The 19,388-nt window shown below is 36.6% G+C and overlaps 2 protein-coding genes across 2 annotated transcripts; both read right to left on the bottom strand.

Annotated features, from left to right (window-relative positions):
* Positions 1 to 292: 292 nt before the first annotated feature.
* Positions 293 to 9,961, bottom strand: LOC141394637 (adult cuticle protein 1-like). The gene is made up of 3 exons (XM_073969360.1): positions 9,363 to 9,961; positions 1,100 to 2,272; positions 293 to 1,014 (listed from the first exon to the last, which is right to left on the bottom strand). Exons 2-3 carry the CDS (start codon positions 1,103 to 1,105, stop codon positions 496 to 498), a joined length of 525 nt encoding a protein of 174 aa, XP_073825461.1. The 5' UTR covers positions 1,106 to 2,272; positions 9,363 to 9,961; the 3' UTR covers positions 293 to 495.
* Positions 9,962 to 11,652: 1,691 nt separating this feature from the next.
* Positions 11,653 to 12,595, bottom strand: LOC141394639 (adult cuticle protein 1-like). Its single transcript, XM_073969362.1, has 2 exons — positions 12,374 to 12,595; positions 11,653 to 12,287 (listed from the first exon to the last, which is right to left on the bottom strand). The coding sequence occupies exons 1-2, from the start codon at positions 12,377 to 12,379 to the stop codon at positions 11,943 to 11,945; spliced, it is 351 nt and encodes a 116-aa protein (XP_073825463.1). The 5' UTR covers positions 12,380 to 12,595; the 3' UTR covers positions 11,653 to 11,942.
* Positions 12,596 to 19,388: the final 6,793 nt, after the last annotated feature.

Below are 19,388 nucleotides of genomic sequence, written 5' to 3'. Positions count from 1 at the left end.
AAGTTATATTACACGGTACTCATTGTCATATTTGCCTATTCGTCCTTAAAAAGGAATGTGTCTGCGCCAAACCCACTGGTATGATGGTTCTGGACTTCTGTCTGATTTTTTACATGACGCATTTCTTTCCTAAGCTATGTTTTTCTATAGATAGGCGTAATGGTATATAGGCAAAATATATTTACCTACACACCGATTAACGGTTACGAATTTTAGAGAAGCACTCTGCCTAGTCAGCCTTGATGGGCAGATCCTTAGAAGTGGCTACCTCAAAATAAAGTTCGGTTTAGTATACTTTTTACAGTAATTGCTTTATTCATTATTGAAATATTGATGAGAGGGTGATAGAGAAGTTAGGGAATAGTAATGTGAGAGAGTGCAAATAAATACAATGCAAATGACAAGGTTGATATAGAACAGGGCGAATGAATGTACGCAGCTTCCAAAAAAAATTTAACTACAGATTGATGTCGATTCCAATTCCTTAATTCTAATTTAAACGGTACCGGGAGCAGCAGCCAAGTTAACATTGGCAACAGAGTTGGCATGGCCGGACAAAGGAGCAGTATGCACAGCACCACGTGTTTTGGCTACATAGGAACCTTGATGAGCGGGAACATGGAGGGGAGCATGGACGGCAGCAGCGTGAACGGCAGCAGCATGTACGGCGTGGGCGGCATGAGCAGCATGGACGGCATGAGCAGCATGCACGGCATGTACTGGAGCGTGGACAGCATGAACGGCATGCACGGGGGCAGCATGTACGGCTACGCTAGGTGCAGGGGCAGACAATGTGGCAGCATGCACAGCAACACTAGGAGCTGGAGCTGACAATGTGGCAGCATGTACAGCAACTGATGGATGTGGGCCAGCAGCAACGACAGTGTGTCCCCAGGGACCAACCAAGCCGGGAGCCACGGCAGTATATGACAAATGGTGACCGGCGAGCCATGGAACAACCGACGATTGGACACCCAAAGCCAAGGCCAATGTAAACAAAGCGGCAACAGCGAACTATAATTTAATTGGAAAAATGCATGTTACTTACTTAAAGTTTACTTGTTACACAGCCTGCTGATGGTTGTGGTCAAAAACTTACTTTCATTTTTTGTAATTTGTTTTGTGGTTGCTCTTAATTAGACAGAAAACTAAACTGTGTTACTTGCTAGAACGCAGATTCTATTCTGATTCTATTCAATGAAATTTCCATATTTTATATTGAAACGGGAGCGAACACTCCACCCCAACACTTACATGACAACAACAAAAACAATTTCAGGTCTCGGTGTCTTATGCTAGCTATTGTTGTTTTATGTTTACTTATTTGTAAAAAAAAAGATACCGGAACTGTTTTACTTAATGATACATATGCACATGCATACGTATGTGTGTGGCTTACATTTAATGAAAGTCCGAGTTCAGCTAACAATTAATGTTGACCGAGTGTGCACATTTTCTTGTTCTAATCACTAAGCCAAAGTTCGCCAATGCAGACAAAGAAAGAATTGGCCAATGCACTGGGCGGTGAACTGATGATAATGTTATTTAAATTTTGAAACCGATTACAAAGTCATAATAACTTTAACGATCACCTCTGTGATTGTTCCAAATACTTATCTTCAACGACGTCATTGTTATTTTTCCTTTTATTGACAATTTCATTTTGTGGTTGAAGATGGTAAATTGAAGACTTTTTACCGCATTAAGACTGTAAAAAAATAGATTTTCCAAAATACACTGGCAAATATTGGTTTGAAAATATACTTGCTAATATACACTGTCTGTTCAAACCTAATATCTCAACCTAGTAGGCTTTGGTTTTCATATTGTATGTTTATGTAGCCTACAAAATATTTGTGCTCTTTGTCTTGTAATAAACTTCTGTAGTGCGATTCTCTAACTCATTTTTTGAGTTACCGACAAATGTAGGTAATATTAAAACGCAAAATTGAGAATGAAAAGTTTAAATAAAAGTTGACAACACTTTTGCTGTCGGTAGAACTTTACGACTACTTTTTATTGGTCGCTAACTTACCGAAAAATATCGTTAATTACCGAAATTATAAGCATTTTTATTTTACCGATTTTTGTCGGTAACTCAAAAAATGAGTTACAGAATCGCACTACTAAACTGGAAACAATATTTGTGTTTGCTGTCATTATTTATTTTTACATTGGTTATGAGCCCAGAGAAAATTCATTGAATTTTTGTGTTGTGGAACCATAATTTCTATAAGAGAAGGAATAAATTTTCAAGATGACATCGCCGTTCCTGCAAATAGAAAAATTGGATGAAGGGAATTATGATTCCCGACATGTGCAAATGAATCCAGCCTTATTTTTGTAAATTTACAGCGGTTATACGCCAAGTTAAGTCGAAGAAATTGTGATTTGTATGTGAGGCCTTAAAAACGAAAAATACATCCGCAAAGCATTTGTAGGTTATGAGTAAAATTATAAAAAATTATAGAGGTAAATGTGCAATTTTCAAAATGAAACTTATAGGTGATGGCATTGACAATGTTTTAACGAAAAAACAAATTCATAACTCGTTTTCTTACTTCATTAAAAATAAATTCTTTATAAATGACTTTTTTGCTATTTTTAACATAATTATTATTAATTTATGTTGAGTTTTACTAATGTTGTGAGCATTTGTGAGTCTCGAAATTTTTTTAGAATGCAGAGGAAAGTCTCTGGTTTAAGATTAAAAAAAGTCCAGATGCCCCCATCTGACACCAGCTAAGTTCCCAAAATCGGGAGGTACATTTATATGGGAGCTATACCTAAACTTGGACCTATACTGAAAAGTTTTTGCAAGGAGGTATTTTACTCACTCAGAACTCAAAATGCAAAATTACAGCCAAATCGGTTGGAAAATGTGGGTAAAATCATCAAAATTTCGAAAATCGGGAGGTACGTTGATATGGGGGCTAAACGTAGACCGATGTTGACCATTTTTGCATGGAGGTATTTGGTTCACTCAGAAATCAAAATGCCAAATTACAGCCAAATCAGTTGGAAAATTTCGCTAAAATTTTCAAAATACCGAAAATCTAAGGGTACATTTATATGGCGGCTATACCTAAACGTAGACATATATTGAATATTTTTTGCGAGGAGGTAGTTTATTCACTCAGAACTCGAAATTGCAAAATAACATCCAAATCGGTTGGTTAATTTGGCAAAAATCGTCAAAATACCACAAATCGGGCGGTACCTCTCTATGGGAGCTATACCCAAATATGGACCTACATCCACTAAAAATGGTTTTCTATCTTTTTGGCTTGTTATAGACCTACGTTTAAAATTTGAAGGCGGTAGCTCGATTGGAACTATTTTTGGCACTCTTTTCCATACAAGTGGGACCACTGAGGAATGGAAGCTACAAATGCGATTCAAGTTGGACAGCAGCACAAAAGGCAGAATGCGAAAGCTGTGATTAGAAGGCTTTAGCAATCATTGTCTCAGCGTCAAGGGAAGTCAGCTGAATTATATCAAGAAATGTAAGTATTCTGCAGAAGCTTGGAACAAATTAGCCGAGGTATACAAGCCGAAAGGTCCAGTCCAGAAGGTGATTTGTATAAGAAGCTCATGAATTACAAGATGGCGGAAAACGAAGACATGGCAAGATATGTGAACAAATTCGAGAATACTATGGAGAAACTGGCCGATGTTGGAATAGAGCTACAGAATGAGCTGGTGACTATTATTCTTCTATCAAGTTAGCCACCAATAACGGGATAAGTTGCCGACATTCCATGAACTGATATTGATACTATTGGCAGAAGGCGAACGTCGTGTAAGTGCTTATAACACATTGGAGGTTAGTGGTTCACAACAAGCATTCGTTGCTTGTTCTCAGCCGAAAGAAAATGTCTAGAATATGAAATGTTCGAGATCTAAGAGGAATTTTTCTGGTAAATGCTATGTTTGTCGTCGAAAGGGACATTATGTTCGAGATTGCCGTGAAAAGAAAACTGGAGAGCAAAGATCAAGCGCAATGCTAGCAGCATCTAATGGTTTCAAGTCTGATGTTTGGTACATAGACAGCGGCGCAACATCCCACATGTGCAATAATCGAAATTTATTCACAAAGTTTGAAAAATGCAATGAGAAGATATACCTGGCTGGTGGAAATTTCATAACAGCGATTGGAAAGGGTAAAGTTGTGATTAATGCTGAATGTGAAGTTCATTTGAAAGATGTTTTATATTCTCCGGATCTGCGTGGAAACTTTATTTCAATAAGCAAGGCTGTTGTTAAAGGATATAAAGCAATATTCGACTCTAATGGCGTCAAAATAATGGATGATGATGGTTTTGTTAGCATGAAGGCCAAGAGGGAGCAAAGTTTGTCTGTCGTGAACGGAAAATCTAAACATGGTTTGAATGCCTAAGACGAAGCAAGATCGGACAATAAGGAAACATTTGTTGTGGTTTTAAGTAGCGAAAACAATCAATGTCCGGAATTGGGAGAAGCTCGTCGCACCTCACAAGAGTATGTAGATCAGGAAGACATGTTCAACACCGCCGATGAGAATAGTAGTAATCCAGAAAAGGATGCTACAGTACATCAAGTTGCCAAAGAGGACCACGACGTAGAAGGAATTGTGGATGAAGAAAAGCCGAGAAGAGGTCGGGGAAAACCTAGATTATTACGAGAAGGTAATAAAAGTTGGCGAAGAAAACAATTCAATGTGATGGGTGAAGAAGAAGCCGTGAGTTGTGAAAAAGCAAGTCAGTGGAAGAAAGCAATGATGAAAAGTAAAACAGGTCATTAGTTGATCAGTCATCTGGAAGAAATCAATAAAGAGGCAAATTGAAATGAACTAAACTCTAGTGAAAAGGTCGCGGATATTTGTACGAAGAATATGCCGAAATCGAAACATAAGAAATAATGTATTTAAAGTAATTTGTATAATTACGATATTCGGTTTGAGGGGGAATGTTGAAAATATACTTGCTAATAAACACTGTCTGTTCAAACCTAATATCTCAACCTAGTAGGCTTTAGTTTTCATATTGTATGTTTATGTAGCCTACAAAATATTTGTGCTTTTAGTCTTATAATAAACTCCTAAACTGGAAACAACATTTGTGTCTGCTGTCATTATTTTTAGAGATTGATTTTGCAACTCTTTAAAAATTATTCACAATGGGTTGCTCATTGCAAAGAATAAATGCTAAAATAGCGATCCTAACTATCTAGATGATTTCTTAATCGCTTTGAATGGTGTCACCTGCAATGATTACATTCACACCCATTGAATGTGAAAAACGACAAAATCTTGGGTAGATAATTTGGTTATTAAAGTAATTTTAAAGGACAATATCTTTGGTCTAACCAGAAATATGATTGTTCTCCCCTCCCCCAAAAGATGAAGGTTATAATTAACTTCATTATTCCGTTTTTAGCACATAGAATTATTCGTCGGATACCCTATAAAGTATCTATTAGGCCGGGGCGATTCGTATGGAAGGAAAAAATGTTAACGGGCGCCTGGAGTTTCTGATTCTTGGGATTGTACTGAGCAAAAAAGTCTCCTAGAGCATATGTCTAAAGTGAAAATTGAGCCACCGGATTCTGACCTGAAGTTTTTTATCCTGGTTTTTTGGATATTTTTGCATAAAACAGCCAAACCATTGGGATTTTCGATTCAACACGAAGACAAAAATTATCGCCAAGCATTGGAATGCTACTTTAGGCAGTTATGGCCTCGAGAAGGTGCACATTTTTCGGAAAATAGCGATAAATGACACTGTGCTACAAAATGGGACCCAAAGTCAGTGGGTGGAAAATTCCTTTTTGAGATGAAAGCCATTGGTGAGTGTACTAAGAACGCAAAAGGAAATTTTCACCAAAGGTCAAGTTTTTGAGATATCGCGTGATTAATGGTTTAATTTTGGCCCCTTATTTTGTGAGAAAATAGCTTTATATCTCTGTTAAGCGTTATTGTAGCTTCATTTGGAGATTAGATTCAATCTTGACGAACTTTAAATGGATGATAAAACACAACATAACCCAAATTCATCTCGCCATAACTCAGAACTTTGAACTATGGCATAACTGTTTTTCTAGATTTATAATATCTCAATCGACTATCATCGCCAAAAGGAATTTTTCACCCCAGTGATATTTTCAATAAAAATCGGTTTAAGAAAACGGTTTTTTGTTCTAGCATCGGAACCAACAAAGCTGTAATCAGCTACTTGCTATGAAATGGAAATAACTTTCTTCGCATTAGAAAGAGAAAATTGGAAATAAGTTGACCAGAGCATTTAACTTTGACGTTAACACCTTCGCACACAATTTTATATATTTTTTTATTAAATTCCAAAGATTTCACAATGTAACAATAAATATTGTTACTTCTAACCAAAACTGTTATAAATTGTAACAATATTTATTGTTCATTTTGACCAAAATTAGACATACTTCCAAAATGGACCATTCCTTCAGGTACGTCCACAGCAACAATTTAGAGCTTGCACCCAAATCCATAATTATACCACAGCTAACGAGGGTATATACACTTTGATACAACCAAAAATGTGCCTCATCGAAATAATGGTTTTAGACCAAGGCTGTTCAAAGTGCGCACTTCCCCTGTCGGTGTGTGTCAATTTGCTCACACACAATTTAAAAAGAGAGCTTTTGTTTTTGTTTTGAATATTTTCAAAATTACCAATCAGTCTCTATTGAACATTCAATGAGGAAGGTTCTGTTTTCGATTTTGTCTATGAGTTTATATGCGTACACTGAAAAAATGAATGAAGATACTGAATACGAATTTGTATTTGCCGAAAATTATTACGGCAAATTAGAGTGTTTGGTTTGTCAGCGCACTTTGGTTTGTCACGAACTTGATTTGCAACAAATTATAACATCAACAGTCAAAATAAAATAATTCTTCTACTTTAAATTTTGAAACATAAAATAAAAAAAAAACTTGTACAATATTTCTCACAGTCTACAGAGGCAAAATGAAAACATTGAAATTTGTGTATTTCAAAACCAACACAATAACAAAATGTATTTGTGTGTGTGTGTGTGTGAGCATGCCTATTTTAGACGCTAAGTATGTTTGGACGAAATTCGTTCCAGAGAATTTGGATTCGATTTAGTCCTGTCCGTCCGATTGTCTGACTGACTGGTGCGCACGATAACTCTCGAACGGATCAACCGATCCGAGCCAAAGTTTGCACTTCGGAATATTTCACACAAATTTAAAGCTCGGAATATTTCACACAAATTTAAAGCTCCAACGAAAATAGCAAATCTTCGATAACTTTCGAACGGATCAACCGATTTGAATCCAATTTTGTATTTTGTAATTTTGTGCCCAAACTTAGTTTAAGATCGAAGATGGGCCATATCGGTCCACTCCTTAGATGCCTATCCCAAATATGGTCAAATTTTGCTGTAAAATGGTGGGAACGATAATTCTTGAAGGGAGCAATCGATTTGGTCCAAACTTTGTCACATCGTATTATTCCTTCCACATATAAATCGTGTTCGAATTTGGACTATGTCGGTCCACTACTTCGGTATCTTCCATACAAATTTCCGAAAAAGTTAAGTTTAAAAGTTCCTCTCGGAACGTTTTGAGGGTACAACTTTTGTTTTTGGGCAAGTCCATAATTCCTGAGAGATCCAAGAAACCATAACGGCACCAACTAAAATTGCAAATCCGGAAGATTTTTTGATTGGTCCAAACTTTTCACTTCGTATTATTTCATCCAGCCTTGTATCAGTTTGGAATGTGGACTATAACACGAAGGGCCATTTTTTTGTGGGGAAGCCCAAAAACTTCAAAATAGTCCGAAGCCACCAACTAAACTGGGTAGTACCTAAGGTTACTCTTGAAGGGAACCCCAATTTGGTCCAATCGTTGTACATTGTATTACTACATCGGACCACTCTTTCGGGTGCCTCCCACAAAATGTTTGGAAAGAGTGCTCTGGTACATTTTTACGGGGACAAGTACATACTTCCTGAGATATTTGCCCACAAACTAAAAATAACCCTATAGATGTCATAAGTATTGTGCTTACTTCTTTTCTTTTTTTCTAGGTCCGAGGCTGAGGGTATATCTCTCTCGGCACACCTGACTGATACATTCTTACTTGTTTTGTCTTCGACTCATACGACCATAATTCTGAAACCCCCCTAAATATATATTTTTTTTAGAAAAAAAGGAGTTCCAGTGTACACAGGCTGAGGGTATATCTCTGTCGGCAAAGCCGACTGATACTTTTTTACTTGTGTATCATATCAACAATAGGGTTATAACTTTTTGCACTTTTTTGCAAATATCAAAAATACCACCACATAGCCGTGTAGAGCATGGAAAAATATTATGAAATACGGAGTCAATTTTTCTCTATCGCGAAAAAAGTTTCCGCACCAAATGCATTGAAGTTCAGTAATGCATTTTTTAATTTTAGCTGTTATGACAACATATTTGCTTTTAATTAAAATTTTTATTTTTTTGTAATTTAATTTAAAATCATTATCAAAGCGTTCTGGACCAATTTGTTCTCAAATCGCGCCATTTCGGAGCATTTAAGAATTTTTGACACTATTGCAATTTTTGTTTTTTCTTTATAAACTCGTGAATTTTATGTTTATATTTATTGTACCTATTGGACAAGAGAATATGGTGTCATTTGCAACAAATTCGCGAAAGTTACAGACAGTTTTTAATGACTTTGCCTGTGAGAATTGTATTTTCTATGAATATTTATTCAAACAAAGCAAACTTAAAATTATAAGTAGAAAAAATATCAAAAGGGTTTTAGTAATTACAGTCGGCGCGGAAACTTTTTTCACCGAATCGTTCTTAGAAACGCGTTTTCATTATCAGGACAAAATTCCCCACGTGGTACTGGTGTTGTATTTTTGTAAAAAACATATACGATTCTCACAGGCAAAGTCAACAAAAACAGCCTGTAACTTTCGCGACTTCGTTGCAAATGACCCCATGTTCTTTTGTCCGGTAGGTACAAAAAATATAAACATAAAATTCACGAGTTTATAAAGAAAAAGCAACAATTGCAATAGTATCAAAAGTTGCTAATATGCTCCGAAATGGCGCGATTTGAGAACAAATTGGTCCAGAACGCTTTGATAATGATTTTAAATTAGATTACAAAAAAATAAAAATTTTAATTAAAAGCAAATATGTTGTCATAACAGCTAAAATTAAAAAATGCATTACTAAACTTCAATGCATTTGGTGCGGAAACTTTTTTCGCGATAGAGAAAAATTGACGCCGTATTTCATAATAGTTTTCCATGCTCTACACGGCTATGTGGTGGTATTTTTTTGGTTATAGCCCTAATCAACAATTCTATACTCCATAATTCCCCGCCCAAGTAGATCGAGGATTTTATTCGTGTAGACTGTGTTAATAGGCTCTGTCTGGAATAATTATGCTTCGGGTTATGATCATAGGCCGAGGATGTAAGTAATGGCGATGTTTTTCTGCTATTTTGTAACCGGTCTTATGATATTCCAATGGGCTCTAACTCCTTCACAAGACGCATCTTCCAGGAGTTTTTAAGTCTTTGTTTTTCCTGCTTCCTTGGGTTTTCTAGACTTGGTATATATATTTTTGCATTATCTTTTTCCGCGTGTACCCAATTCTCTTGTATTTCCTCCTTTTAATTGTTGGGTGCCACCGTGGTGCAATACTATGCACACCCGCCTTGCACGCTGAAGGTCGTGGGTTTCGATTTCCCGGCCAGCCAACACAAAAAAAAAAAAACTTCGCTACAAGTGGTGTCTTAGACACGCCGTTCGGACTCGGCGATAAACAGTAGGTCCCATACCATTGAGGTAATATGAATTGGGGTGCACTCATTGATACGAGAGAAGTCTCCCTTGTCCCTTTTGGGATGTTTGTGGAATAATTATTATTATTTGTTTTTAATACTTTTTTTGTATTCTTCCAGAGGGTATTATAAGTTGGTTTTGGCCAAAAAGTTTGTAACGCATCGAAATAATGGTCGTAGACCCATACTTATATATACCAAAATGAATGTCTCGACGAGCTGAGTCGATCTGGCTATGTGTGTCCGTCCGTCAATCCGTCCGTCCGTCCATCTAAACCTTGTAATCACGCTACAGGTCGCAATTTTGATCGGATCGTCACGAAATTTTGGATATTGATGGGGGTCCCGGAGGGGAAGAAGCCTATTGATTTTGGTGATGGTAGGATAATATTTAGGGGTCGGAATGGGCAAAAAACTTATGTGGATAAAAAGACAACGTTTTTTTCCAAAGCGAATATCTCAGCTTCTATACGGGGTATACCAAAAGCAAAACCTGACAATAAAAGTAGAAAATATCACTTTTCTAATGATGTAAATTAGGTTCTCGTAGGTGATCAAACAACGAAGATCACAATAGTCGCAAATAAAGCCCAAATTTTAATTTTTGCGATTTTAATTATAATGACGATTATCACAGCTTTGGTTGGGGACTTTCCAAAGGCAAAGGCCTGCCTATGAAAGTAGAAGATCCCATCTTTACAATGATGTAAACTAGGTCGGCGTAGGTGACCAAATAACGGAGATTTCGCAATAGCCGGTAATACATCCCATTTTTCCACTTTTTTGGAAATCACGCTACAGGTCGCAATTTTAATTGGATCGTCACGAAATTTTGGGTGTTATTGGGGGTCCCACAGAGGAAAAAAACCTTTTGATTTTTGATAATGGTCGGATATTATTCAGGGGTCGGAATGTGACAAAAAAAAAAAAAAAATATTTGGAAAAAAGACCAACGTTTTATTTCAAAGTTAATATCTCCCTTCTGTAGGCGGTATATCGAAAGCAAAACCTGGCAAGGAAAGTAGAAAATATCACCTTTACAACGATGTGAAGTAGGTTGTCATAGGTGGTCAAACAACAGAGATATCGCAATAGTCGGTAATGCATCCCTTTTTCTATTTTTGTGCAATCACACTACGAAATTTTGATCGGATCCTCACGAAATTTTGGGGGTGATGGGGGTCTAACAGAGAAAGAAGCCTATTGATGGTTGGCATACATCCCACTTTTCCATTTTTTATTTGGGTTGTACTGTCGATGCACTTAAATGCGTTTCAAAAAAATTGACCTGTGTTAATGAAGACATTCAGAGCAAAGGCGCTAAGCTATCCCAATTTTAATATTTTGAATTTTATTAGTCAAAAGCTTATGAACAGGGGTAGTGGTGTAGGGTATCACATAGTCGGCCCCGACGCGACTATAGCCTTGGCTCACTTGTTTCTTTTGTATTCAATTTTTTATTTCATATTGGCTGGGAATATCAAAGGTTCGATCCGAGCAAAAGAAACTCAGTTGCAAACATAAGATGAACTTCAACGCAAATTACCAGATCAACAGATTAATCCAAAACACTCAATAGAGGTGTAAAGACACTTTGAAAGTGATTGCAGATATATTCCGGCTTGGTTTCCATCAGGCTCACTCTTGTCCCAATGAACCAAGTTGTTCTAGTTCGACTTCGTTAGACCACAAACATATGTTTAATATGTTGGTAATGAATATTTTTCGCTGTTTAAAAGATTTGTGATGAAATTTCGTCCCTTAGTTTTGCCTTTTTTCCTGATTAATCTTAAAACAATAATAAAAATTATGTTTTTGTTACTTTTCACAGTAATTGCTTTATTAACAAAAGAAATCACATACAGGTGGTTACGATACAGAATTAATAAAAAAATCAAAATCCTAACGGAACGTTAAAACAAAAGAAGTGCATAAATAAAAACGATATGGAACTACTAAAAACCTGAACTAGATGGAATTATGTGCTAATCAAACTATGTATGTACATTTTGTGGATGGTTGGTGGTGGTACCCTGCATTATAATTACGTCAGCAACAAATGCCATGACTAAAAGACCCATAAATCAATTCCATTCTAAGGTTTAAACAGTACCGGGGGCAGGAGCCAAGTTAACATTGGCAACGGAGCTGGCATGACCAGCCAAGGGAGCAGTGTGTACGGCGCCACGAGTTTGTGCAACATATGAACCTTGAACAGCGGGTACTACAACGGGAGCGTGGACTGGAGCATGTACAGCAACAGCTGGAGCGGCGGCATGTACGGCAACGGCGGCATGTGGGTAAAGAGGCCAAGGAGCGGCAACAACTGGCGATGAAACAGCGGTGTAGGATAAACCACCACCAGCAACTTGTGTAACCACACCAGGCACCAAAGATGCTTGAACGCCCAAAGCCAAGGCTAAGGTGGACAAGATGGCAGCAGCGAACTAGATACAGAAAAATTAAAAATTACAATACAACAAAAATTATTAAATCATCCTAACTTCTTTTCGAAGGATAATCCTAGACTTACTTTCATTTTGTAAAAGTGTTTCAAATAGAGATCGCAGAAAACTAAACTGAGTGTTGCTGTTTGGCACACAGATTCTATTCTGTTTCAATGTCAACGAAATCCCTTATTTTTATATGGCAATTAAAACGCCCAACCCAACAACATGAACTCATTACACATTCTTTGAACTATTTTTGAGCATAGACACAATAGCTTTAATCCAACAACAATAGCAACAGAAATCTGTAAATAGAACATGTAGCTTGCTATAAAGAGTAGGGAGACTCTAATGAAAGTGCAAGTCAACCACCAACATTACCAGTTGTCAAAGCCGGTCATGGAGTAAGTTGTTGCCAACATTACTTCATAAACATGTCATAGAAATTAACCGGTATTGGATTTGTATAAAACCAATGACAGAACAATACTCCACGAAAACAAAAACCACCAAATGCGTTGGTCACTAAGCCACTTAACATAATAAGGAATGACTTTTTATTCGCCAGATGTAATTGATATTTGACAACAAACAAAACCATGAAAAATAATTTAAGGCGCTTAAATTGTTCGGAAAGATACATATTTTCGAATTTTAAAGTTAGAATATTGAATGGAATCAGAGTAAATGGAATTCTAAAACGACTTGCCGGAATCGCTTTTTGGACTGGCTAAAAGTTGGTTGTTGATGTGTTTGTAAGTTCCTTTTTATACCCTCAGTCTTTAGACCAGTGCCGACCAAGAAGAGGGAAAACAAAAATGTGAATGTATTAAACATTGGCAATTTATGACAGTGTGTTAGTAAGTTTGTATGCACGCTAGCTACAAAACAAAAACAAATCAAAACATTTGCTTTCTCATGCACGGTCTTGCTTTGTGTTCGGGTTGTGTGTGTGTGATTTACCGAAAAACTTCGTAACCTCAACAATACCAACGAACAGCATTGCTTTAGATCAGTGTTCACCAGCAACAACAAATGCAACCACCTCGTTTGCGTTGGGCACACGCACGAGATTATCGCTCCCTCTCTAGATAAACATCGTGTGCGTTAATTCATTGCAAAAACAAAGGAGATGATCGGTGGTTGAGACTAACGTTCAAACTCACCACAATTGAGATTGTGTGTGTTCACACAGACACGGCTCGCGAGCCCAGTGGTGATTAACACTGCTTTAGATCAGTGCCGACCATGAAGAGCGAAGCCACAAATGTGAATGTATTCAAAACATTGGCAATTTATGACATTGTGTTAGTAAGATTTTACTCAAGCAAGCTACAAAATCAAAACATTTGCTCTCTCTTGTACGCTCTTTCTTTGCGTTCGGATCGTATGTGTGTGAATATCCGAAAATCTTCGTAACCAGCGACAAATGGCTTATCGGCACTGCTTTAGATCAGCAATCCGCATCCCTTTAGTCCTGAGTAAGCAAAGAGAGCTATCTCTCCAATCACACAAGTTAACTCATTGAAAACCCATGCACTCTCACAATAACAACAACAAATTTAGCAAACACTTTGTCATTGTGGGAATGCATGGTTTTTCAATGAAATAAATTGTGTGAGTGAAGAGAGAAACTTTGCTGGCTCGCGAGTAAGGCGATGCCGATAGCTACTTTAGACTAACGAGGACATACGCTAGAATTATGACTTTTTGACATTTTTTCTCAAAATCCATTTCGCGTAGCAAGAATGAATGAACTTTTGCCTATAAATGACTAAAATAACATTTATTCTATTTAAATATTAACAAGCAAGAACGGCGTTAAGTTCGGCCGGGCCGAACTCCACCATGAATTGCATTAAAGTAAAATGGAACAATTATGTATGTAGTTTCCTTTCATTTATAAAAAAGACTAAATACCAAATGCCAGAAATTTCAAAATTCCAAAATTCGGGAGGTACCGTTCTATGGGGGTTATATCAAAACTTCGATCTATACCAACAAATTTCTGACGGAAAGTTGATAGACTCAAAGAAGACTAAATACCAAACTTCCGATATTTCCGTAAGATAATGTGGCCATTTCGATGTATTCTTGTGGTCACAACCTTCAAAGTACCGAACATCGGGAGGTACCGTTCTATTGGGGCTATATAAAGGCGTGGACCTACACCGACAAATTCTGGGGGAAAGATTTAAAGCCCAACGAAGACTAAATATCAAATTTCAGCCATTTTGGTGGATTATTGTGGCCACAACCTTCATAATACCGAAAATCGGGAGGTACCGTTCTATAGGTGCTATTTGAAGGCGTGGACCTATACCGACAAAATTCTGGGGGAATGTTTTTTATTCCGATCGATGCCTATGTACCAAATTTCAGCCATTTCGGAAGAATATTGAGGCCACAACCTTCAAAATACCGAAAATCGGGAGGTATTGCTCTATGGGGGCCATATGAAGTCGTGAACCTATACCGACAAATTTCATATGAAAAGTTTTATACCCCAAATGAAGACTAAATACCAAATTTCAACAATTTCGCTGGAATATTGATGCCACAAACTTCAAAATACCGAAAATCGGGAGGTACGGTTCTATGGAGGCTATATATCGAAACGTGGAACTATACCAACGAATTTCATATGGAAAGTTTTATACCCCAAATTAAGACTAAATACCAAATGTCAGACGTTTCAGTGGATTATTGTGGCCACAACCTTCAAAATATCGAAAATCGAGAGGTACCGTTCTATGGGGGCTATATGAGCGCGTGTACCTATACTAACAAACTTCTGGTGGAAAGTTTTATACCCCCTACGAACACTAAAAACCAAATTTCAGCTATTTTGGAGGAATATTGAGGCCACAACCTTCAAAATACCGAAAATCGTGAGGTATTGTTTTATGGAGGCTATATGAAGGCGTGGACATATACCGAAAAATTTCATATGGAAAGTTTTATAACCCAAATTTCAACAATTTCGCTGAAATATTGATGCCATAAACTCCAAAGTACCGGAAGTCGGGAGGTAGCGTTCTATGAAGGCTATATCGAGACGTCGAACTATAACGACGAATTTCATATGGAAAGTTTTATACCCCAAATGAAGACTAAATAACAAATTTCAGACTTTTCAGTGGATTATTGTGGCCACAACCTTTAAAATACCGAAAATCGAGAGGTACCGTTCTATGGGGGCTATATGAACGTGGGCCTATACCGACAAAATTCTGGGGAGAGTTTTATACCCCCAACGAGAACTAAGTACCAAATTTCAGCTATTTCGGTGTGATAATGAAGCTAAAACCTTCATAATACCGAATATCGGGCGGTACCGTTCTATGGGGGCTATATCAAAACGTAGGCCAATATTGCCCATTTGCAATACCAAACATTCTAGGAGTAATATAAACTTCTATACCAAATTACAAAGCTCTATCTTAAAAATTTCGAGCTGTATCTTGATTTCAACAGACGGACGGACAGACAGACGGACGGACAGACGGACATGGTTATATAGACTTAGAATTTTGTCCCTGATCAAGAATACACATATTTTATAGGGTATCCGATGAATATTTCTATGTGTTACAAACGGAATGATAAATTCAATTATATCCTCCATATTAGGGTGGAGGGTATAAAAAGGTCAGGCACAAACCGCTTTGAAGAAATTTGTTTCTGAAAAAATTGTATAAATTGAATTTTTTTCTGAAAAATTATTTCCTTTTGCACGAATGAATGACATTTTGCCTATTAAAAACTAAAATAACTTTTCTCCATTTAAATATTGAAAAAGATCCCGCACAAACCGCTTTGAAGAAATTTGTTTCTGAAAAAATTCTATAAATTGAATTTTTTTCTGAAAAAATTATTTGTTTTTGCACGAATGAATGACATTTTGCCTATTAAAAACTAAAATAACTTTTCACCATTTAAATATTGAAAAAGATCCCGCACAAACCACTTTTAATTGCAATGATATATGAAACAACATTATATATGATATATAATGATATGATGATAAATTTAGTGAGAAACAAAAGGTTATGCCATTTTGGTTAAGTCCTGTCTGTAAAGCTTTTTTTCAGTTATATATGTGCTTATAGTGACTTTAAAAGTTTGTCAAAAAAGTTCATATAGAAAAATTTTCAAATGACTTGGTGCGTGAGTTTTTTTATCGAATCAGTTTTAATTAAGATTTTATCTAATCTTAGGCAAAAACTCATCAAAATATGATACAGGGATACCAGGTTGTAAAAACTTCATAACCCTAGCATACACACTTTCATACGGGGAAAAAAGTGTCTCATCGAAAAAATGGTTTTAGACCCTAAGTATGTTTGATTTCAGACAATTTGTAGTCAAATTAGCAATGTCCGTCCTTCTGTCTGGAGCGCGATAACGATAATTCTCGAATAGATAAACCGATTTGGTCCAAAAATTGTTCTTCGTAATATTTTGTCCACAAAAGTTCAAAAATGTTCGGAAAAATTGTGCGCACGATAACTTTTGAAGGGAGTAACCGATTTGGTCCATACTTTGCACATCGTGAAATTTTTACCAAACATAGAAAACAACTTGTATTCGCTGCCTCTATTACAACGGTATAAGTATTTTCAGGGGCAAGTCCATACTTCGTTAGAAAATTGCCCGAAAGGTGTAAAAACCCCTATGGCACGATGTGTAGTGGCTGGAGCGCACTATACCTTGGCTCTTGTAATGTTTTGTCCAAACATAGTTTAAGTTCGAAGATGGGCAATATTTGCCCACAATTTCCCATACCTCCCCATCAAAAATTAAAAAAAAAAAAATGTCTCTAAAATGGTAAATGCTATATCTGTTGAACGGAGCAACCGAATTAGTCCAAACTTTAGATCTCCTAACATTTTGTCCAAATGTAGTTTAACTTTGAAAATGGTCCATATCGGTCTTCTTGGGGTACATCCTCAACAAAAGTTCAACATTATTGTTTAAGTGCCCTTTAGGGTCTGTTGGAAGATCCTTTGGAAATTTATACCGATACTACTCGTTGTGATCCTGTATATAGCGATATAATGTTTTTCGTGGGCAAGTTCATGGTTCCTGACATAGTGGTCCAAATCTCTACGGTGACCAAATGAAATTACTAGTGGGCGCGATATCTGTCGAATAGAAAACACTCCCTAAGATTCGGTCTGCTGATGGCGAGAATTATAGTGAGGTGACGCGATGGTTATGTCTGACGAACTTTGACACTCTCTACCGATACTGGTAGGGGAGTCCTCATTGACCGTGCAAAGCTGAGATCTATCAATCTGGTCATCCAACAACATACCACTCTCCTCATTGCCGAGGACCTAATTCCACAACTCATGATGAACATTAAAGTGCCCCAAGACCAGACAGTTATGACATTCCAAAATCCGGCTACTGTTGGGCCTTTAACCTGAAATACCTCGACTACTACCCCCATACATTCCATGTACGGGTCAATTGACCCAGGCTCCAGCGGGATATATATGTATGTATGTATTGAGCAGACTGGTGCAATAGGAAAGCTAATCCCCCACCTACACTTCTGGTGCGAGGTGGTTGTTGAGTTTGGTTTTCTGCAACGCCGCGATTTTGATATTCTTCCGACTCAGGAGTTCATTGCAAAACACGGTGCGCCTGAACTAACTTTAAATGAAAGATGCTTACACCTGGGAAGGTTTTGCGGATTCTGAAACTACAATGTTCATAGATGAGAAAAAAAACAAAAAAATCGGCGGAGAGATTTTTAAAAAATCGCGGTCAGAGTTCACATTTTTAGGGTTTTTTAGGTTTTCACTATTTTGCTTGAAACCCGCAAGTCCTATCGAAATAGGAAAAAAGAAAATTTTGTATTAACATTATTAACATTTTGTATGTATGTATATGTGATCTAAAATCATTATTTTAATGAGGTATATTTCCAATCGTGAAAAAGGGTATATACACTAGGGTTATGACTTTTTTACAACCTCACAACCGTATATCATAGCGTGATGAGTTTCTACATAAGATTACATAAAATCTTAATTATAAGGTGATTCGGTGAAAAACCCTCACGCACAAAATGATTTTCAAATTTGAATTTATCAGAATTATGGGCAATTTTTTGAAATCACTGTAAGCAGATATATAATTTAAAATAAACTGTAGAGCCACATGTTTCTCACTAATTTTCTTTAATTCTGAGAATCATAAAAATATCGTAAACGCTTTTTTCAAAGATATAATTTTTTTAACAAAAAACAACAAGTTCAAATTATTTTCCAATATGGTTGGTGCATGACCTTTTTCAATATTTGAATGGAATAAACGTTAATTTAGTTATTAGAAGGCTTAAGTTTATTCCTTCGTGCAACAGGAAATAATTTTTGCGATATTTTTTTTCATTTCATACATTTTTTCAATAAAATATTTTTTAAAATCAATTTGTGCGTGAACATTTTTATATTTCTATGAAATAACGGTTAGTTTAGTGATTAATAGGCAAAAGGATAAAAAATGTGGAAAGTCATAACCCTAATATACACACTGTGACCATAAGACTGGTGGCATTAACAAAATTGCATTCATCTGTACATTAGGTTTATAACTTTTTTGCATTTTTTGCAAATATCAAAAATGCCACCGCGTAGCCGTGTAGAGCATGAAAAACTACAATGAAATACGGTGAAATTTTTTCTCTATAGCGAAAAAAGTTTCCGCACCAAATGCATTGAAGTTCAGTAATACATTATTACATTTTATTTGTTATAATGGCAATGGTAATTTTCAAAAAAGTTTTGCAATCGTTGAAGTTGAGGTTCACCATTTAATAAGTCGCGAACTGTTAATATATTTTATAAAATATGAATATATTTATATTAATTGAAGTGTTTTAGCCACGATCTCATAATATGGACCATAACAAATAATTTTCGTGGAAGCTGCGTTGGTGGTAATATAAACAAGTAAAAAAGCATTAAGTTCGGCCGGGCCGAACTTTTCATACCCTCCACCATAAAATATTCATTCCTGTCCCCAACTTTAAGTGAGTACGTTAAAATGTCAGATAATGTACATAAAATGCTTCATTCGGGAGGC

The sequence above is a fragment of the Musca autumnalis genome, unplaced genomic scaffold (assembly GCF_047663935.1).
Source record: "Musca autumnalis isolate F117 unplaced genomic scaffold, ASM4766393v1 scaffold_2, whole genome shotgun sequence".
NCBI classification, from domain to species: domain Eukaryota; kingdom Metazoa; phylum Arthropoda; class Insecta; order Diptera; family Muscidae; genus Musca; species Musca autumnalis.
This window is presented reverse-complemented; position numbering and strand designations above follow the sequence as displayed.